We start from the raw sequence: 22,450 nt of genomic DNA, 5'->3' as shown, positions 1-22,450 counted from the left end.
CTTTATACTTCTGCTCCACCACTTTTCAGAGGGATATTTTGTAGGCTACTTTTACTTCAATACATTTATACCAATATTTAGACAGTTATGTAATAGGTACTAATTTGGAAATTAGTCTATCCTAGACATACTATCATCTTCCATACATGACACTCCCAAACTGAATACATTTGCTATAATTTGCTAATATTACACTGCAATCACCATTAGACATGAGGATAATACTAATACATAATACATTTGCTTTAAAAGCTGCAGCTATAACTTCCACACAATTAGGTCAGTTTACTGCATAATGGAAGTATTTTTGATTAAGTTTCTTGACTATTCTTTTTTTTAAATCTTATTACTACTGGGCTGTTTGTAAAGGAGCTTGACACTTATTTCACTGGCAGTGTTTGGCTAATCATATTTTATAGTCCACCTTGATTGCTTGAAATAGTAAGGATCATTACATTTTTATAGTTGCCAAATAGCCATTTTAAAGATCCCCTCCAGACATGTTTTGAGACATACTATACACAAATAATATGCTCTGTATAACAGTATTCATCTTTAAGTAAAATTTCCTGGTGAAAACAATTTTAAAATGGTGTCACATCAGCCTTTGGGCTATATATACGGTCTATGCTTAATATACGATTTAATAATAGACTCAAAGTCGACGAGAGAGAGAAATGTTTCCTCCTTCGAAGATGCCAACTATACATCATTCTACACTGTGAAGCTCAAACAACCGAATGAAATGTAGCCTACAAGTGTTAGAAAGTTAGAACAGCACTGCCGTGCAGTCAGATAACTCCGTTTAAAGAAAGGGCGGGCTGAGTCAACCTGCCACTCCCCGCCCAGGCCTTCACGGGAGCGCGCCTCTTCTCCTGCGCGCTGTCACGCTACTACCAACAGGCACGGAATTCCAGGGAGGAAGTCACTGAGATTGGGAAACGAACAACAACTCCAAAGGTGCCAGAAAAAAAAACTGGAGACGAGAAGAAGTAAGAATACGGCAAGTCATCATTTGGAACATTAGATACATCTAATATTGGAATATGGACTAGAGTCACCGGGTCGCAGCAGATGGAGGCGGCGAGAAGTTTGGTGTTTCTCGGGGCCGTGCTGCTCGTAGTGACGGGCACGTTGGGCAGAGAAGGTGGGTAACTTCCAGAGCTTTTTCACGCCTTCAAGGGCTTCGCTGTAATCAAAATAGACACTTTTTCGAAATGGAATATAAAATATACTATGTGGGTTGTATTTGGGTAAACGTGCGAGGTTCAGCTCGTCCCAACGAGGATAATATTTCTAGCTAGGACCACATTCCTCCGCGAGCCCTCGTCCTCTCTCAGTCACTGCTGAGGCTCGTGGGACTTATGTCACGCTGATTAGGAGAAAAATCACACCTGTCACAAAGTAGCCTAGCTTTAAACCAGCTTTTCTGTTTGGATTAAAACTCGCATGTGGCAACTTTTGTTGCACAAAGAAACACTACTAGAGCAAAATAGTAGGCTAGTTGTAGCAGTGAAACAGGTGAGAAATATGAGAACCTGCTTTGCAGCTTGGACACAGAGAGCGAGTCTGACTGACTGACTGGTGCGTGCAGGCGGACGTTATGCTGGTTTGCTCTACGCATAAACAAAAACATACCAACAATAACAAACAGGGCTTTGTGTGGCTAGGATCATGACGATGTCAATTATTCACTTCTGGCTCTAAAGAGGACATTGTCTGATATAGGGCCACTTGTCACACTTGGACCTTGAGTGCATGCCAGTAAAACAAGAGCTAACTGAAAGTGCAAACAAGATAGTGCTACATTGTCTCAGTTTTCTTTTAAATACAGGCTATATCAATATGATAATTAGGGCTGGGACGATATTGCCTTGTCCCGATTCGATTCTTTCACAATACATGGTTGCCAAATTGATTTGTATTGCAATTTTCATTTACTGTGATTCTAGAAGTAATGTTGTTCTAAGCATTGAGTATTGAGATTTTCTTTTCCTTCCTTAACAAAATAAAAAGCTGAAATAATACACTTCTAGAAACGATATATCATGAGACATTACTAAGAGCTAATTGTTTTTAAGAAGTCTGACATGCATTCAAATTGTGAAGAGGTAGGCTACATAACGTATTTTCTGCTTTCGGTCTGTTTTGCTGGAATATGATGATATATATGATATATGATGTAGGTATGTATAAACAGAAAATATTTAGCTACATTATTGGTAAAATAAAATTAAAAATATTGATTTCAGGGAAAGAATCGATTTTGAAAATCTTCGCCAAGAAAACCATGAAACATACATGTAACATGTGCTTGTTTTTCCCACCCCTGATGATAAAGCTTAGCAAAAGAACATAAATAATGTATTTTCATTTAAGATCTCATCTCATTTAGAAGGATGTTGAGGATATTTCTTTTTATTTTCAGTTTAGTTTCCATCTACAGAAATCCCTTAGACATTGAAAGTCATTTTCAAGCAAAAATGTCAAACCTTTGTTGATTCCAGAATATCAGATAAGATTTGCTGCTTTCCCTTCTTCTGCATTGCTGTAATCCTGAACATTGTTTTAGGATTGGACTGCAAGACTAAATAAAAACTCACGCCTCAAAATAGAAAAAAACTATATGAAAACGTTAATTGGGACTCTAATAAATACTTTCTGTCTTCTCACTTTTTATAGGCCAAACAGTTAATCTCAATCCTGAATTATTTGCAGTTTTAGTTTGTAGTCGTGGTTGCATAGGCCTCATTATTGATAGAGATTTATTTTGAGTGGAGTCAGACATCAATAAGCCAGGTCAGATTATTTTAAAAGCATTCTATATATTACAAGCTAATGGCAGACATATTGACAGCAAAACATCAGTTACAGCAGTACATCGACAGCAGTTACATGATAGCTTTTATCAACATGCCCTATTGAGGAAATAGGCCAGTGCGTGATACCTGAAAAATCAACACGTTTTAAGGTTGGATGAAGTCATCTTTATTTCTAAAAGGACTAATATGAGTACACAATATGGCAGTGACGCTTCTTTGTCTTTTATTAGCTGTTATCCCCACCACCACTACACACAAACAAAGCCAATATTCACAGATGAAGTGATTTCCAAATACAACTACATTGTTGGAGGGAACAGGTTGGTGCACTTTGCTTCACAGTGTTGATCTCTAAAGCATCAGTTAAGCGTGAGTTCTGTGATTGGTCCAACAGGGCTGAGTTTAGCAACACATCATGCACAAGTCTTGATTTTACAATAGAGGTCAATGCTGAAATAATGTAGTTGTGATAGTTATGGGACGCTTTCTTCTTTTTATTCCCTTTGAAATAAAATTGTATTTAAATGCAGCTGCAGATGTTTTAACACTTTTAAATGTGCAAAAAATAAAAGTATGCAGGAGATTTTGATGCAGTGGTGTTTGTGATTGTAGTCAATCAATGACCGTGTGACTGAGTGAGGCTCAGTGCAGCACAGATCCTGTTCGGCTTGTCTGTTGAGCAATACCTGTTTTTTCTTCCTCAGCAGTGGAAGAAAGAATGTGTTCAGGGAGGTTGGGAGAAATGTGAAGTTTATGCAAGAAATGCTAGGATTAGCATTGTCTTAGAATCGGTCTGACATGTTAAATCTGAGGGATAATAAGCTGACAGAGAGTCCCGTTGGATCAGCTTGTTCTGTTTGTGTTGAGCTTTGAAGGGAATCCATTAGAGGAGAGTTGAGGCCAGAGGATTCTGTTGACTGTTCTGTTGTGTCACACTGCAGGCTTTTCCACCATGGTTAAGTCAAACTCCTGCAGTAGCAGTGCTGCCACGGTGTTTCAGTCACTTACTGTACACACAGTGGTAAACACACGCACACTCCCTGTGCTAACTGGCACGTTGCCTCACACAGGTGTGGCTTCAAGCTGGCATTCAGCTTGCAGACATTCCCAAGCACACTGGTGCGAGACGGTCAGTTTAAAGTCGCCCCATCCTTTCTTGTAAGAAACCAGATTAAGATCAAATCACAGATTAAGTCACCATTAATTCTTACAAGATATACTTTGTTGTGACAAAAATAGTAGTGTCTGCAACAACATTAAAAACACTAGGGAAAAGCCTTGAAACTGTAAATCTAATGTTGCACTCTGTATGCACCAAAATGATGGAAATAGTTAAACAGTGTGACAAAAAAGAGCTAGAAAGAAATTCAAACCCATCTTATTTTCTCTCCTCCAAACAGATGGCCAATCACTGTACACACTTCAGAAGGTTACATTAAATGCATCAATAGGATCCAACTAAAGTGCTTGTCAAAGCACCCACTCCTCTCACACTTTTCAGACACAGGATTGTGGGAGCTGCGTGGGAGCTGCGTGGTTAGCCAGCTGTGCAAATGTGAGAAAGTAAGAAACGTTTGAACTTTTTCTTTTTCAGTCTATGCACAACTACCTGCTTTAAAACCTGCCCCTGCATTTACGACAGAACAGTGAATAAGATCACAATGAATGCTGGGTTCAAAGTACAAAGAAATGGGCACTGATTTTAGAAATTAACAAACTGTTAAAAGCTTGCAAGTCAGAAGCCTTACTGAACACAGAAGTACTCAACTGTAATCAAGTAAATGATCCAAATGAGGGCAAAAAACAGTAAAATAGACATTTTCTCTCATTCTTTCTCTTGTGAGACACACCTGACCAGTGGAAGTTTACAGAGCCAAGTTGCTACAATACGCTGTGCAGAAGCCAGTGCTAACGTGTGTGTGTGGGGTCATTAGTTGTGTGTGTTTCGACCTTTTGGTCACAGAGATCATCTTGTGACCTGGAGGGTTACAGGTTGCTGATGTTTCTTTGAACAAGACACTGAACTACAATCTGGTTTCTCTTGACCCCCCCTGCCCCCCCACCACTGGTGTTATACATAAATGTATGTCATGTTCAGAAATCAAGACACACACATTCCTGCAAAATTACACTTTCCAGAGTCCAAAGAGAGTTTGGCAACGACCAGGAATAAATGAATGGAGGCTCTCAAAGCAGGTAATAACAAGTTGTAGTGAGTGATATTAAAAAGAGCTAGGCAAGGATAGTAATAGGACTGTGGGCAGATGGAGAAAAGCAAGTGATTGAAGAGGGAGTATTTTAGGCCACGGGGATGGGGGGTGGGCAGCTACTCAATAGGCCAAGCATGCACACACACAGCCGTTACTGAGAGACTTCTGGAGAGCAAACAATGAGGGAATAAAAGTAGAGGAAGCTGAGAACTGGCTTTCCACACACTTTTAGAAATGGAAAATCTGCTCTTTTGTGCTTCTATTACAGCACATTTACCTAATCCCTAGAGCTGGAGCTGATGTGTGGTAGTTTGTGCAAATCAGAGTCAGTTCAGTCTGACTTTGTTTATGTTTTGATATTCTGTCTTCTTTAAAATTATTTAAATGCTGCAGGGTAAAAGCACGACTCCACTCTTAGTCTGACATGTAAAACTACTTTTCATGATGACATCACTTAAGGAGGCAGTGATTATTCCTTTGATTTGATATTTGACACAAACTGAAACGACTGAGTGTGTATTTTTGGCTGCCGTACTATCATTCACCGACCCATTTGATGCAGTAGCTGTTAGGTGAGATAGATAATGTGGACCTTATTGACACTTTATGACTCAATACTTCTTAGCTGTGATGCAGAAGCTGTAATATAACTTTACGCACAAACATGATAAGAGCATGCCTTGAACACATATGTCCTGAACTTGGAACCAAGTGTATCATGAAAATCACCCTTCTCCTGCCTGCCTGTAGTTCCTGTTCCTCCGATGACGTATAGGAGTCCACCCAGCCCTCTTTTCCAAAAAGAGGGACAGAGATAGCACAGGGGGGCTTCAATGAGGAAAAGTGGGTTGACTATTGAAGGGCAGTTGGAGGGAGGCCAGAGGAAGTCATTTATAACCTCCGCAGTGGAGGGACTGGCCACTGTGTGACTGCCTGCTAAATTATGGGAGCTATGCGTGTGTGTTAGATCCCCCGTGAATTGTAGCACTGTATGACCCTGAATGTATGCTGTGTGTGACCCACTGTGGGGAATCTGTGCTCTCTGCTGCCAGTGGAAACTATATCATATAGAGACAAGACAGAGGCAGCGCATATGGTTTGAATTTCAGAGTTCCCGTTCAAGGCCACTTGTAAACCGTTACAGTACACAGTGAAAATATGTGGAGTCCTAGTCCTTAGTGATCATTATTTGGAGTTTCTACATGTAACACCTGTAACTATGAAAGTGCATTTAAAAGTCTGTCTAGAAATTGCTATCTTTTAGAGGTTACACTTACAGTATATAATCAGGGCCTGTTCTGTATATATCACTTATTTATCACAGAAAAGTGAGTGCTGCAAAAATCTATTTTAGGGCTTCTAATAATGATTTTTTTTCATTCTTACTAAATCATTTATAAAGTAATAAACTAATTGTTTAGTCTATAAAATGTCATCAGATTTCTCCAAAATGACATCTTTAAATTATTTATTTGTTTATTCAAATAATTCATCACTGCACTGAACAGAATAAACAACATGGGGTGTTCAGTATTCAGCACTTCCAATCCAGGAATGTGAATTTATAGTTAAAATTACACACTGTTTTTAAGTTGATATATCAATAATTTGATATTTGAATTTTGTATTTTGAGGTGGTAAAGGTGCTTTTTAATTTTTAAATGTTTAATTTTTTGTTGTTGTCAAAAGTAGTTCTGTCAATTACATTTTTTGTTGTTAATTGTATAGCAACATTCACAGTATTATTGGTGTAGACCTTTGTATCCTTTTTTGAATTTAAATTATTCATTCATTTTATTATAATGTTTGCTTTCCAAATGATTTTGAATGACAATAAAACAGCCTGAATGTTGAGCAATAAAAAAGGTTTTAGTAGTATTTTACATGCAGGATTAAGCTGGGGTCACATGTTATCTGTGTTGCAGTGTGCCTGGGTACAGACATGAAGCTGGACCTGCCCTCCAGCCTGGAAAATCACTACGAGACCCTCAGGCTGCTCTACACTGGCTGCCAGGTTGTCCACGGTAACCTGGAGATCACACATCTGCATGGAGACCCTGACCTCTCCTTCCTTCAGGTATATACAATGTGTTTCTTTTTCTGTAATAACGGCTGTATAAAATGACACACAAGAAGCACATTTCAAACAGGAGAGAGTTTTTTTGCAGGTACGCAAATGCGTATGGTACATTAGCATAATAATCATCCATGGAGCTGTAGACTCCATTGTTATAGACTAATTTGTAAAAGGGGTAAGGAAGCCAAGACAATCCCCGCGATGGAGTCCAGACACTGGTGCGACGAAGGAGCCCGAAGACCAGACCAAAGGAGTTGCAGAGCGTCCAGCAGGAGGAAGACCCAGGATGCATTTGGGTGACGATGACTGGAGGTGGATGGTGGCACGCTTTGCCTGAAATGACAGCAGACAGCAGCAGGGAGAGAAACAGATTTGAAGCAGGGTTGTGACGCTGTGATTGGCCCTTGGAATTTGTGGCCTGTTCTGTTTGGTTTACAGGAAGGTGAACGCCTCCAACAGCTGATATGATTTAGGAAGAGAGTAGTGTTTAAGTGTTAGGTCTTCTTGAAAGAATTTATGCTGAGCTACATTTCTTAGGTACAAAACAAATAAGATGGAAATAAGTATTCAGATGCTCAGATGAGTCTGAGTCGTATCTTTTTAGTTGGTCCAATTGTTGTTGTTTCCACAACAGACCCTTTGTTTTCTCTTTACCTCTTCTTCTTTAGGGGATCGTGGAGGTACAGGGCTATGTACTTGTTGCTCATGTCACAGTGAGTCTGTTGCCGTTGGACAACCTTCGAATCATAAGAGGCAGCCAGCTATACAACTCCAGCTACGCCCTGGCTGTGTTGGATAATACTCTGGGCGGACAGGGGCTCAGGACGCTCCGGCTCCGTAGCCTCACAGGTCGGAGAATAGTATACTAGATCTCAGAATTGATACCCAAACCCAGTATGACCTGACTGGACTGGGGTTGGGACTTTGTTTGAGTTGTTTTGACTCATTCATTTTATCAATATCTTCATCTTTAAATCTGTAAAGGGAAATCAAGCATGTTCAAATATATTAGGCTTCAGCTTCTATTATCTATTATAACAGTACGTTTTTGAGCTCCTCTAACGTATTATCTCCCCTGTAGAGATCCTGTTGGGTGTGGTGTATATTTGGGGCAACCCCCAGCTGTGCTTCCCAGACCCCCAGAACATTGTTTGGAGGGACACTTTGGACGAGCAGAACATCCACACCCGGCTTCACAAACTGCAGCCTCGGGCTCCTAAATGTGAGCAACTGATTTAAAATATTGAACATCCAACATGATAGTACAGGAAGAGCAATGTCACTTGTTTAATATAACTGTCAGTTCTGATGAAGTATGATGATCTAGGCTAAAGTCCCACAGAGTTGCTAGTTTAGCATAAGACTCTTGTTAAATTGTGGGATAAGTCCTTACCTCTCCTCATGTGTTGTGTTCTGTCTTGTACAGGTCCAAGTTGTTCCTCTGTATGTGGGAAAAGCTGCTGGGGAGAAACTGCACAGGACTGTCAGACCTGTGAGTTAACATCTTGTGCAGATTATGATGGTTTGGTTTTTACTAGATAAAATCTAGAGCAGGTGAAGTACAGCTGAAAATTGTCACTTTTTAATCTTTGTCCAAAGTGACCCGTATTAAATGTGCGTCTGGCTGTCAGCGGTGTAAAGGTCCCTTACCCAGTGACTGCTGTCACCTGCAGTGCGCTGCTGGATGCACAGGGCCCAAAGACTCAGACTGTCTGGTAAAAAAACACACACGCACATAACAGATATTTGTTGTGTTCACTGTAATCTCATTTCACAGTCTTATGTCATTTTTGGAGTAACGTGTTTCCTCATTCCTCCTTCTCTCCAGGCGTGCCGCCACTTCAATGACAGTGGTGTGTGTAAGGAGAACTGTCCTCAACCTAATATTTACGACCCCTCAACCTTTCAGAACAAACCCAACCCAAACAAGAAGTTCAGCTTTGGAGCCACCTGTGTCAAGACGTGTCCTTGTGAGAACTTATTTTGAACAGACTTTGTTTATCCATAAAAGCTACCAAAAGGTGCTCAGCTAGTGGCCACCGTGCAGCTCCACTGGTGCACCTGATGATTAAGTGTCTCGCTGTAGGGCGCCTTGATGTGATAGTAGATGCTGAGGGGGGAAGAATGAGAAAAAATTATTCATTTGGTTTCCTTGCCAAGATTAAAGCATGCACGCACGCACGCACACACACAGAGAGGGAAAGAGCGATCCAAACCTGGCATCGTTACCGTCACATTCCTGTACTCTTTATGCTTTAGGCTACCAGCTTTCCATTTCATCATACCTGATTCATTTTCTTTTTACTGCAAAGATGCCCTTTGAACACTTTGTCTCCCTGTCTGTAGATAACTATCTTGCTATGGAAGTGGCTTGTACTTTGGTTTGTCCCAGAACCAACCAGGAAGTTATTGTTGCTCACCCTGACGGAAACGAAATGCAGAAATGTGAAAGGTGCGAAGGAGACTGTCCCAAAGGTGAGACTGTCCTTTTGAGAACATTTGCATTTAACCACAATACAATGTTTACAAGTAAGGTACTATTTTTACGACAATAGATTCACCTGAACACCTACTTCCAGCAGGATTGCGCGGCATGTCACAAAAAACACTTATCAAACTGGTTCCACAAATACGACAATAAGTTTAGGGTAGTCCAATGCCTTCCACAGTTACTAGATCTTAGTCCCATAGAGCACCTTTTGGATGTGGTAGAAATGGGATATTCAGATTAAATATGCACAGACGACAAACTTGCAATTGAAAAAGGTGTGCCTAATAAACAGTAGCTATCCAAAAGTTCAACAGGGAATAAACAGTTTCACACTAGGTGGCTCAAATGTTGCATAACTAATAATCTGGATTCATTTAATTTCTGCATTGTCCATGTGCATGACATGGTACAGGGGATTATGATTTGTGCTGCATGCACTGATGCATGATGCATCCCATGCCAACTGGTGCAAAGTAAACCAACCTGTTTCAGCAGTACCTTGTTGTTTGTCTAATGAATCAGGACATTTATATAACTTAGATAATGTATCATTTGTTTTTACTTCAGTTCAGGATGTTACTCAGTGAAGTTAACTGGATAACTCACTACAAGATACTGATACTATATACTTTATAACTCCTGCTTATTGAGACAGACCCCATCTATCGCATAATCTCAATTTATGTTTATGTTCTCTTTCGGTCATCTAATCCAAGACATTTTAAACAGCCATTTTTAAAGTGCATTCAAACCCTAATAAAGCTCTTATTTTTTATCAATACAATTAAAAAATAAATATATACACTCCACTGAAGAATTTCTCCATGGAAAAAATGTTTTTGTTCTTCTCCCCCCTTGCTTGGGCAAGAGTTTGATACACAGATGGTTCATCTAATCACCTGAGTGCCTGTCCTATTCCAAACAGTTTCCAATGGGGGCTTTTCAGATGGTTCCGTGTAACAAACAATCTGGCGTATTAGGTGAAGGCACACACCAGGAAGGACTGCCTTGTCTCCCCATTTCTTTTAGCTATCAAACCACTAGCTCAAACAATATATCACTCACCTTATGTCCTTGTTGTTTTCTGTGATACACCAAACTTTATTTCATTCTACACTGATGATATCCTGGCTTTTATTGAAGGTTGTTGGCCATTGCTTTCCGGCTATTATATGTTTTGTAGTAATTCCAGTTTAATGTGTGGATTTAAGATAAATTGGTCAAAATCATTTGTCATTGTTTGTCTTGCAGTGTGTTATGGTCTGGGTATGGACAACCTCGGTGTCATGGACAACAATGGCAACATCATGGTAACATCTTCTAATGTTGAACAGTTCAACAAGTGTAAGAAGATTTTTGGTAGTCTGGCTTTCCTCCCTCAGAGCTTTGCAAGGTAAGAGACACAGGCCAAATATAGAACATTCATACAGTTTTAGCTCACAACGGTACTTTAGAAATGACAAAATGAAGTCATAGACTATGGAAGGTTTTTTGTGCAAGTCAATGTGAAAGTCACTGTACTCAAATGTACTTCAAAACCAGACGTGACTGTTTTGACTTTACATTTTTAAGTTTTCTTCTCATTGTAATTTAAATGGAATACAATTTAAATGCAATAGAGACATTTGCACTCAAGTAAAGAGTAGACGTTATACACAGTAATATGTAGAATTTTTATCAAACTAGTCAGCTGCCTCAACAGTCACTCTGGGGACGTCAAATAAAAGATTCGTAGATCAGCTTATGTGACACCAACGGAAGCTGAGATGCCAAATTCCTGATTAATTATCTTGCATCGGCCAACTGTTTAAAGTGTGAAATGTAAACACAAACTTGAGCTAACCTGCACCACTGGATATTTTATCTCTAGTAGAGTTTTTTTTTATCAATTTGTATCTAAATATTATTCTGTCATTGTCCAGCGACCCTGTGAGCAACACATCGGGTCTGACCCTCGAGCAGCTGAGTGCCTTCAAAAGACTGGAGGAGATTACAGGTACTGTGTTTGTTGAATCCTTTTTGTAAGATTTTACCTAGGAAGGAAATATCTGGCTATTCTTTTTTATTTTTTTATCACTATGTGATTTCCCAAGTTCAATCAGATTTTACACATGAAACCACAATGAAGTCTAATACACAGAGCATACCATGACTCCTCTATTTGAATGTTTTTAGCAAATATGTTTGATTTCCCTTGCAGGTTATTTGTATATTGATGCCTGGCCACAAGAGTGGACTAACTTGAGTGTGTTTGAGAACCTGAAGATGATCAGAGGCAGGATGCTCTACAAGTAAGAGTTTTGAATTGCCTATCTGTCAGTCTGACATTTGTGTCTGCCTTTCTTTTCTCTGCATGTCTCCATATTATTATTATTATTATTATTATTATTATTATTATTATTATTATTATTATTATTATTATTATTATAATGCGTTCCATAGACTGGGGGGGGGGAGAGGGGGGAGCTGCAGGGCTGTAAGCTCTTGACCCCATGGAAGACAGCCGTGCAGGAGGTGTGATGAGGAGGAAGAGCGAGGAGTACAGGTTGGGGTGTAGTTGTGGAGGAGTTCAGAGAGGTAAGGAGGTGCCAGTGGAGATCTTTGAAAGGGAGGAGGAGAATCTTGTAGTCAATGCAGTGTTGATAGGGAGCCAGTGCAGTTGTTGAAGGACAGGGGTCATGTGTTTGATGGATAGGATTCTGGTGATGATTCAAGCAGCTGCTGGACCAGTTGAAGTTTATGGAGGAGTTTGACTGGGAGACCAGAGAGGAGAGCGTTTCAGAAATCTAAATGGGAGGTGACGAGTATGGCAGTGCTACTCGATTTGAGGGTGCGCCTCCTTCATTGCTTATTAATCGTTTAGAATTGGTCTGAAAGACACACCAGACAGAGAAGACAGAGGCCGGCCAAATACTTTGTCTTATGGTTCTGTAATAAAGTCCAGGAATTTAGGAATGGTAAACTATGTCGGACCCAGCTTCCCTTCAGCCGAAGGTTATTTGTTCTAGGAGATGGGTCAATCCTAAACAGGATGTATAAGCACAAAAGAAGATCTAGGTCCAGACTAGTTCAATGACAGATTATTTTAAAGGGGATGGAAGAATAAAGGGGTGCCGTCAATCCAGGAGTGGGTTTATAAGATGGCTAGAGTGGAGGTGTTTGTAAAAATGTAATATTTGTTAATATTACTTTTTGGGGTATTTTTATGCCTTTATTGACATGACAGCTGAAGAAGTAGAGAGAGAGAGGACATGCAGCAAAGGCTGCAGGTCGGAGTCAAACCCAGGCCCGCTGCTTCGAGGAGTAAACCTTTTATATATGGGCGCCTGCTGTACTAACAGAGCTATCTGGGTGCCCAATATGAAATTGTTGTCTGGAATATTTGTGGGGGGGCGTAAAAAAAATAAAAATTGTTAAACACAAAAAAAGAATGGTGGAGGAGTAAGGTGTAAGAGACGGACAAAGAAGGTTGATGTTGCTTAAATGGAAATATGCAGAGCAAGTACTGTTGTTGATATGGGATTCGTATGATAGAGTGCTGTCAAGGATATCACCCAGACTCTTAACATGGGGGGTGGGAATAACTAAGGAGCTGTCAACTGTAGGTGAGAAGTTGTTGCATTTAGCTAGAACGGATTGGTGCCAACAAGGAGAAATTCAAAATTCAAAATATTAACCATATTGTCCTATAATCAGCACTTCTTCACTTTATTGTACATGTTTTCAACATTGGGATTTGGGTTGCCTGCAAATATGATATGAAATGCAATTTGTTTTTTATAAAAAATCTTTTCTATTTATTGTTATCAACAAACTGGAAACAAACAGTATAAGGGACTACTATGAATGTACATATTTTATTACTCTGTTTTTCTGACATTAAGTATAAGTAAGTCAAACTCAAAACAAAACAAATCATAAAAAGGATCATCATCAAACACATAGGCCTTTAACTTAAATGGTCAGACACATCCAGTATTGTCAAGTAGTGTGGTGCGTCACCGCATGCCACTGTCTTGATGTCCATCCACCCACATTGTGTCTTTGATTGTGCTCTGTTTTTTCAACTATGTACCTCCTGGTATAGTTGAGACAGTTTGTTTCAGGGTTACAGAAGGGTAATTATTAGCCAACACAGCTGCTTTAACTTGCAACACATACCAACTAGGATAACAGTAAAAGTCTATGAGACGCTATTTGCTATCTAGTGAAGCATGTTTAAACGAGGTCATAGTGACAAATGTGATATCTGCTCTTCTGTCACTGTTTTTACAACAAGGTCTGACCTTATTGGCTGTTGTTGGATAATTGGAACAGTCTTGTTGTTTCTTTGTTGTAAATAAAGTGTCTACCTTGCTGTATTTCTTTTTGGTTTCCTTAACTGAAACACATTGATACCTATTTTTAACACTTACAAACAACCTTAGCTTAGTGTATAAAGGTTTTAAAACCGAACCATAATAAATAGTAAAATCTTGTACTGTACATGCATTTTCTTTTAAATTCACCCACAATTTTTGAGCAAATTTGAAAGCAAAAAAGAATCAATGTTACATCTGTCGAGGCTGAGGTTATGTCATGTTTGGTTTGATCTCTTCCCAATATCAAGATGTAGGAAATGATATTGTGATAAAGCATTCTGAGTGAGTTGTTTAGATTTAATGTTTGAAAACAAAGAAAAATCATTATTAATGGACAGACTGGTCACTTACAACTTCTCTATCTCTTTCTGTTCAGAGGTGTTTTTTCTCTGGCCATCCAGAATTTACACATCCGGTCGCTTGGGTTGCGTTCACTACGCAGCGTCAGTGGAGGTTTGGTCCTGTTGCACAACAATTCCCAGCTGTGCTACACCAGTTCACTCCCCTGGGATAGTCTCCTCCATCCCACCCAGGGACCCCATCGCATCGTCAGCAAGAACCAGGACGCCCAACTCTGTGGTGGGTGAACACATTATGCAATGCCAAGGTCCATTCTAGTTTCTGTGGGTTGCACTTTGATCAGGCACTTGATCACTTCATCCAAGTTAAATATCTCGGCAAGATACGAGATTCATATCCATTTATTGTTCCAACAGAAAGCCAGTGTGCTTCATGTTTTTTTCTGCATGTGTTTTCAGAGGAAGAGGGCCGTGTTTGTCACCCCCTGTGTGAGGGGGGCTGCTGGGGCCCGGGGCCCAGCCAATGTGCATCTTGCAAGGCTTTCCAACGCGGTACTGAGTGCGTGGAGCAGTGTGACATCTATCAGGGGTGAGAACATTTTTGTTTGTGTAGGTGTGGCTGCACTAAATCAATAAAAAGCCAAGTGATAATGTTCCAAATAGCACAGTATCCAGGTATAAATAGTACCGGTTGACTGGATTGTCAGCCAGTGCCAAATGCCAAAGTAGTTGCAATAAATCCATTGGAAAGCTTTTAACTTAAATTGTGCCCTTAAGCAACTGTACATCAATGACGAATCAAATACATATGACTCGGCCGATTTCCCGAATTGATTTTTCGTGTGATGCACATGTATGTAAGTGAAATGTTTACAAGGTAACACTAGTAAAATAGATCAGTAGTGATCCATTTTGAAGTTAATATCAATTTCCCTGCAGTTTAAGGAAATGTATGCACACTTTACACAATCCAAAATAAATATCCAACAGATTTTACACAAAAAACATGACTTTACGTTTCATATGTGTTTAATCCCTACCTAAATTAAGTTTGAATAATTATACTTGTATGATGAAAAAAGAGTCCTGTTTTCTCTTAATGTGAAAAAAGGTTTGTTGCCCATGTTATTTGTGTTTCAGGGCTGAGCGTTGTGGTTAAAATCAAAATCACTATAATATTTGTCATAATATGACAATTGTTAAAATACTGATGTTTATTTGTTTTTATTGCTAAGAGTTAGATTAGAAGATTAATCACATTATGTGCTTAAACACATAGTCACTACAACCAGCAGCTGGTTAGCTTAGTTTAGCATAAAGAGAAGAAAGCAAATTAACGTATTATTAAACGTAATAAACATACCAAAATATCAAACCATTTATTTAACTGAAGAATATCATGATATAGTCCCACTAATATTACACGAAAAGTTGTTCAAAAATGAAACACGTCGTTGTCTAGTCTTTTGTGGTTCAGAGAACAAGTTGTCATCTGGTGAGGCTGTCATTGACAGTTATTTGCAACTGTGTTCCCCCTTTCTAAAAATGTATGTCCTTATGACAGGATCAGGTGCTTTAGATAAAAGCATCCAACAAATGCCAGACAGTGTTATGGGACGTGGTGTTGAATCCCAGCTGTGCTTGTGTTGCAGGTCTATCCGTGAATACACAGATGGATCTTTGTGTGTTGCCTGTCACTCAGAGTGTCGATCTCTCAATGGCTCTGCCTCCTGTCATGGCCCGGTAAGGTTATTATGTTGCTTACAGTCTTTGCATACCAAAAGAAATATGCTTCATCTACTCAACCCTTTTGACATTAAAATAAATCAATCTTTTTGGCTTATAAACATGGTTGATTCTGGACAAGACCTCCACACAAATGTGCAGTTGCACTTTAAATATTATCCAGATTGTCTTCAGTCATTGCCATTACATATTGTCAAAGACAATGTTCCTTTATTATTTATAAATTAACCACAACTGTTAATTTATGTGATCATGCCGAGGAAAAGGCAATTGAATATGTTTCGTTACCATGGTTGTCCATTGCAGAACAGAGTAGCTGTAAAATAAGTTCATCTTCAATGGAACATAATACTTAAATACTTTGAAAATAGAATAAATTGTGATGAAATGACTGGATAATTTGTCTTAAATGTTTTTATTTTAAATTTATTTTTATTTTTTACAGTTTGTTGATTAAACAATGACATGCCATCCCCTTGCTCTTTCACCACATGACCGGCTTGTTTCTGTGTCTTCAGGGTGCAGAGCATTGTTCAGAGTGTCGACACTTCCAGGATGGTGAGTTCTGTGTGGATCATTGTCCCAGCGGTGTGAAGGAGGATCAGCAAACTGTGTGGAAGTACAGCAACGCTACAGGACACTGTCTGCCTTGCTACACCAACTGCACGCTGTCGTGAGTGGACACACGTCTCTCTCACACACACACACACACACACACACACACACACACACACACACACACAATTAGAATGATTTCACACCCAGTGCTTATGTGTTTCAGCTGCACTGTGATGGATGAGAGAGGCTGCCCTATTGACACCAGGACAGGGTGAGCTGCTTCATCTGTTCAGATACTTAAATGATGTGGCGGATTCTCTGTCCTTATTTTCAGGAATAGGAGCTGGGTTGAACTATTTTTCTCTGTTTAGACCGGGTACAACCATCGCAGCTGCAGTGGGTGGGGTGGTGCTCTTCTTTATCCTGCTCGCACTGCTGGTGTTCTACCTGAGAAGACAGAAGAAGCTCAGGAGGAAGGAGACAATGAGGAGGATCCTACAAGAGCATGAGGTGGGCACTGAGCCCGGTCACGGGTTACAAAGACAACGTTTTATCATTGAAGTTGTTTTATAGACAAGTGTTACAGTTTTGGTTGTGTAATGTTGAAACAGGTGGGAGTTTATTTGCTGGAAGTAAAATGTTGACATAAATGAGACTTAATTTTTTTTAGTTCAAAATCAGGGCAAGGTCTTAGGTCCCCCTTGGATGTTGTAGTGTGTCATGAAGGACTCTGCTATCTGCCTTCTTTATGTGTACAGCTCGTGGAGCCTTTGACACCCAGTGGCGCGTCACCCAATCAGGCTCAGATGCGTATTCTTAAGGAGACGGAGTTGAAAAAACTCAGGGTGCTGGGTGCAGGGGCCTTTGGTACTGTTTACAAGGTATAGCTAGATCTTTAACATTACATTTATGTTATCTTTAAGTCTTGAGTTAGTTTTTGACTGGCAGTGATTATTGTGTTTTCAGGGTGTGTGGGCTCCTGATGGGGAAAATGTGAAAATACCAGTGGCCATCAAGGTGTTACGAGAGAACACCTCGCCAAAGGCCAATAAAGAGATTCTTGATGTGAGTAAAAGCCAGATACACACACACACACACAAACATTTATAGTTCACATAAATATCTAACTCCTGTCTTTTTTAGGAGGCCTATGTGATGGCAGGAGTGGCCAGCCCTTACGTTTGCCGGCTGCTGGGGATTTGTCTGACCTCAACGGTGCAGCTGGTCACTCAGCTGATGCCGTACGGCTGCCTCCTTGACTACGTCAGAGAGAACAAGGACCGCATTGGCTCCCAGTTCCTCCTCAACTGGTGTGTCCAGATTGCCAAGGTATGCAACAAAGAAACATGGTTTCAACTTTTCATTTAGGTGCACTTACGTGTACTACTACTTGTAGTAGTAGAAGTAAATGTGTATATCTGTCGTAGTAAAACAGCAGTGGCTTAATGTTATTGTTGATTTCTTGATTGCCTTATTTTTCCTTTCAGTTTTGATGTGTCACCAGCATTTGTCAACGTGTGCGTGTGTGTGCGTGTGGTTTAAGGGGATGAGTTATCTGGAGGAAGTGCGGCTGGTTCACAGAGATTTGGCCGCCCGCAATGTTCTTGTGAAGAATCCAAACCATGTGAAGATCACTGACTTCGGTCTGGCCCGTCTGCTCGATATAGATGAGACCGAATATCACGCTGATGGAGGGAAGGTAAGACGGGGCTGTGACAGTAGGGACTTTGACTGTAGGAGCATCTGCACCAGGGACATTTACAATTATTTATTTAATATATATATATATGTATGTGTTTCTAGGTGCCCATTAAATGGATGGCACTAGAGTCTATTCTGCACAGGAAGTTCACTCATCAGAGTGATGTCTGGAGCTACGGTCAGTATCACTCCATGCTGGAAAAGACATAATAGTAAAACCAGGCACTTAATTTTGGAACGAAAGCAGTTAATTTATTTATTTTTATATTTATTTTGCGTTGTATTTATTGCAATGCTTAAGAAAAGTAGTATTAAAATTATAAGAATTGTTCATATTAAATCTAAAAAGTTGCATAAGTAAGGAATACGTTTTGAAACTTCTGTAAATCCTTATTTTGAACAAATGCTATAATATCTATAATATCATATTAAATGCTGGCTTTAATTGGTGTTTTGATAACGGACACACTGATTTTTGTTTTTTTTGTTTTGTAAAGCTTAATTTCGTGCCGGTCATCTTTCCATGACTCATTAAACTGTCATTTTGCTAGACATTTTTTTTATAAGAGTAAAAGTTTTGTTGTTGTAATTGTACATTTCCTTTTCAGGTGTGACGGTCTGGGAGCTGATGACATTTGGTGCTAAACCATACGACATGATCCCAGCGAGAGAAATCCCAGATGTTTTAGAGGGAGGAGAACGGCTTCCACAGCCCCTCATCTGCACCATTGACGTCTACATGATCATGGTCAAATGTCAGTAGGAAATATGTATCATTACTAATTACTGACCCTAACAGAGTTACATATTGGTAGTTAGTTTTGACGATGATTAATTGGTATCTTGATTTTTATGTTTGGATGGCAGGTTGGATGATTGACCCAGAAAGCAGACCGAGGTTCAAAGATCTGGTGAATGATTTTAGCGCCATGGCCAGAGATCCACCTCGCTATGTAGTCATTCAGGTGTGTGAACATGTGTTCCACGTTGGAGATGTTTTACTTTATGTGACTGTTCTTGAAGTATGTTATCATATAATGCTCATGTCTAAACATTGTAGAATGTTATTTATCTCAAGTGTTGTCAGCGACAGTGTGGCTTTTTTGACTGTTATTTTTCTTGAAAAGAGAAATGTTATGTCTATTTAGGATTAAAAAAAGACATACTGTACTTATTCGTTCTTACTCTGTTTTCCATTGTGTTGTTCTTCTTCTGTCTTGCAGAATGACGAGCAAATGAGCATGTCCAGCCCAGTGGACAGCCAGTTTTTCCGAATGCTTCTGGAGGAGGAAGGGAACAACATGAGGGAACTGTTAGATGCTGAGGAGTATCTGGTGCCTCAGCCAAACCACTTCCCCAGGACTCAGGGAGATGGGGCATCCAGACACCAGTCATACAGGGTACCTTCTTCTTAATTCACACAGCCATAGAGACCCGCAAACCTTTAAGTGGCTGAATTCACCTTCTTGTCTGTATTTCATTCCTCTCTCCTGTCTGTCTAGCAGAGCAGAGATCAGGGCTTAGATGTAGAGCCCTCTATCGCCGGTGGCCCTCGGAGCATGTACTCCTCCCTGGGCACTCTTGGCCGCGGCCAGTACCCTACCTTACCTTTAGGGGTCAGCACCTCCAATGGCGTATGGGTCCCTCAGTACCCAACCCTGGCTCGCAGCCCCTCGGCCGGCGGCCAGAGTGACTCTGTCTTCCTGGATGGGCCTCCAGACGAGCTGCCCCCAGCCAGCCCCGGACGGTACTGCAGAGACCCCACCTACTCAAACGGGAGCCAGGGTGACCTGGAGACAGACGGGCCAAATGGCTTTCATCCTTCTCATTACCTTAATCATTCGCTGCCCAGACGGAGTCATAATCATGTCATGCCAGGTGAGCACAAAAAATATATATATATAACATGAAAGGAAGTGTTGAATCCCTGCATGTTTTGTTCTGACTTTTCATTCTTCCTCCTCTGTGTTTAGAGTACGTCAACCAGGATATTCAAGATCTCAGGCCGGGGATCCCCGATCGGCCCAGCACGCTGCCTCGTAAAGGCTCCAGAGTAGACCGACGCCTCCCTAACGGCCTGAGCTCCGGTCACAGCGTAGAAAACCCGGGATACTTGGTCCCTGTAACTGTTGGGACTGCCACCTCTCCAGCCTTTGACAACCCATACTACCTGGACCTGGTGGCCAAAGCCAATGCTGTAGCCAGAGCGGCAGCATTGGACAGCCCTGAGACACATGAGAGAGACGGAGGAGTGCCCAGGCACGTGAACGGGTTTCTGACCTCCACAGCAGAGAATCCAGAGTATCTGGGACTAGCAGACACCTGGAGTGGATATACTTGAGGAGGGGGAATGAGAGTGATGTGATGAACTCCAGAGGAGTCGCAGCTTGTGTTCTACTGAGGGAAACGAGAGAAAGGGAAACAAGAATATGTGTGAGACAGAAACAAGCTGGGTGTGTGATTTGATAGTGGGTATATTACGTTCATGTGGAACTAAATCTAACACCCAAATCCATACCGGTCAAGGTTGTCTGGTCAAAGCCACCAGATAACCGAGCTGACCCACCATGACTCAACACAGTGTAGCATTATTCTGGTGTCTATGGCATCATTTGTATTTCTGTCTTCCCTGTCAGCAATCTGTGCTCTCTATGGGATTAGGCGCCAAAAAAAGAAGTTAACTGTGCCTCTGTATATAACTCCGGTACTTGATAAGCAAAGTAGTTCACATTGTCAAAAACCCAAGACAAGAAGTACTCGTTTTAATGTCTGTGGTAGTTTTTAACTACACGTGAAGCATTTTTTTTTTGTATTTCCTTTAGTTCCCTTCTGCTAGGTTATTCCATATATTCAGCTAAATAGAGAAAAACCATAAAGAATACTTTGACATAGCGAGCCAGGATATGCATTGAAGGTGATGTTTAGTATTCTGGTCACTGTGTTTCTGACCTGATTGGGGGGGGGGGGGTCTTCAACACACTAAAAGCCATTTTGTTTAGGCCAAAGAAGGCCCAGCAGCCCATCTGGCCAGTAAACATGCTCCCTGAAAGAAAGGCTTCCTGTATGGAGAAGACAGAGGCATTGTGCCACACTGATGTATGTGGTTGTTAGTGCCTTGGCTGCAGCTACTTTGTGGTACGAGATACGAGGTGCTAACAGACTTTTTACGTTGCAAATACCTCCAAATTATGTTTTTGTTTTAACAAAAAAGTGTACTTTTTACTAAGTTAGAGCCAACTTTTCAGGGATTTACGATTTTGCAAATAATTAGGGAAGATTGTGTGCATTGTGTGCAGCACGCACAATGTTCTACATGGTATGATACTGCATATGTCCCCCAGGCTTGTGTTATCACAATGAGCCTTTTGACTTTGGTGTCCTTTCACTGTGCAAGAAAGCAGTACAAGTTATCGGTGCATATATTCCACCAGAAGTGAAGAAACAGCATGTAAAGGTGTCGTCTGCCCTTTATGGAACGAAAAGCAGTTCAGCGGTCTGGTGCTTTTGTGGAAAAGTGAGCACTAGACACTAGAGCTGAATGTGAATCTGGGGGGGCAAAATCATCATCCTCTGCTTGGTCTAGATAATCAATGTATGGCTCAAATTGCACTCAGAGAGAACACACTGGCATCCCAGTTAATAATCAACAGTATTTTTCAATAGTGCTTTTTTCATGCTAGCTGGTGTTGGGGATGGGGAGGTCAAAACAGAGTCAATAGAGTCATTGTCTGACCCTGTCCATGTTGGAGAATGAGCGCTCGCCCAACTCGCACGTCCCAACGACTGATGTTGTCACAGCTTTGAAAAGAGAGAAAAAGGGTTTCCTTCAGCAGAGGTTTGGAGCTCGGCCGCAGAATGTTTGGAACTCAAAATCCTGAAACAAATGTTGAAACCATTGACTGGGTTGTTGTTGAGATGTGTCCAACCCTCCACACCTCTCCGTTAACACATCAGTGTTACTCTGAACGTCTTTCGATGTTCTCATAAGGGGTTTGTTCCAGAAAAAGGATCTCTAAAAATGAAACCTAAATTTTAAATAACAATTTCTTACATAAAAAAATAAAGTGTTTTTATAAAAACATCAGATTTTACTTTACTATCATCAGCTATCCTATACTAACATTGTTTAGAATGTAATTAATTATCATTGAGTGATTCACAGATTAACAGAATCTAGAAGACCCC

General features: G+C 40.5%; 1 protein-coding gene across 2 annotated transcripts; it reads left to right on the top strand.

The window, feature by feature from the left end:
• Nucleotides 1-865: 865 nt before the first annotated feature.
• On the top strand, nt 866-21,664 carry erbb2 (erb-b2 receptor tyrosine kinase 2). Of its 2 annotated transcripts, none has more exons than XM_034861096.1 (27): nt 866-1,147; nt 6,958-7,109; nt 7,778-7,958; nt 8,191-8,331; nt 8,536-8,601; nt 8,709-8,824; nt 8,938-9,079; nt 9,456-9,584; nt 10,852-10,993; nt 11,523-11,596; nt 11,801-11,891; nt 14,338-14,540; nt 14,720-14,849; nt 15,913-16,003; nt 16,525-16,679; nt 16,788-16,835; nt 16,936-17,074; nt 17,323-17,445; nt 17,531-17,629; nt 17,708-17,893; nt 18,108-18,263; nt 18,368-18,443; nt 18,874-19,020; nt 19,133-19,230; nt 19,489-19,665; nt 19,768-20,143; nt 20,239-21,664. In XM_034861096.1, exons 1-27 carry the CDS (start codon nt 1,075-1,077, stop codon nt 20,604-20,606), a joined length of 3,879 nt encoding a protein of 1,292 aa, XP_034716987.1. In that variant the 5' UTR covers nt 866-1,074; the 3' UTR covers nt 20,607-21,664. The 2 variants fall into 2 exon arrangements, with proteins under 2 accessions (XP_034716987.1, XP_034716988.1); XM_034861097.1 differs by having other exon boundaries at nt 867-1,147; nt 19,771-20,143.
• The last annotated feature ends 786 nt before the right edge of the window (nt 21,665-22,450 follow it).

The sequence above is a fragment of the Etheostoma cragini genome, chromosome 21, assembly GCF_013103735.1.
Source record: "Etheostoma cragini isolate CJK2018 chromosome 21, CSU_Ecrag_1.0, whole genome shotgun sequence".
NCBI lineage: Eukaryota > Metazoa > Chordata > Actinopteri > Perciformes > Percidae > Etheostoma > Etheostoma cragini.
The sequence above is the reverse complement of the archived record's forward strand: the minus strand, read 5'-3'. Positions and strand labels throughout refer to the sequence as shown.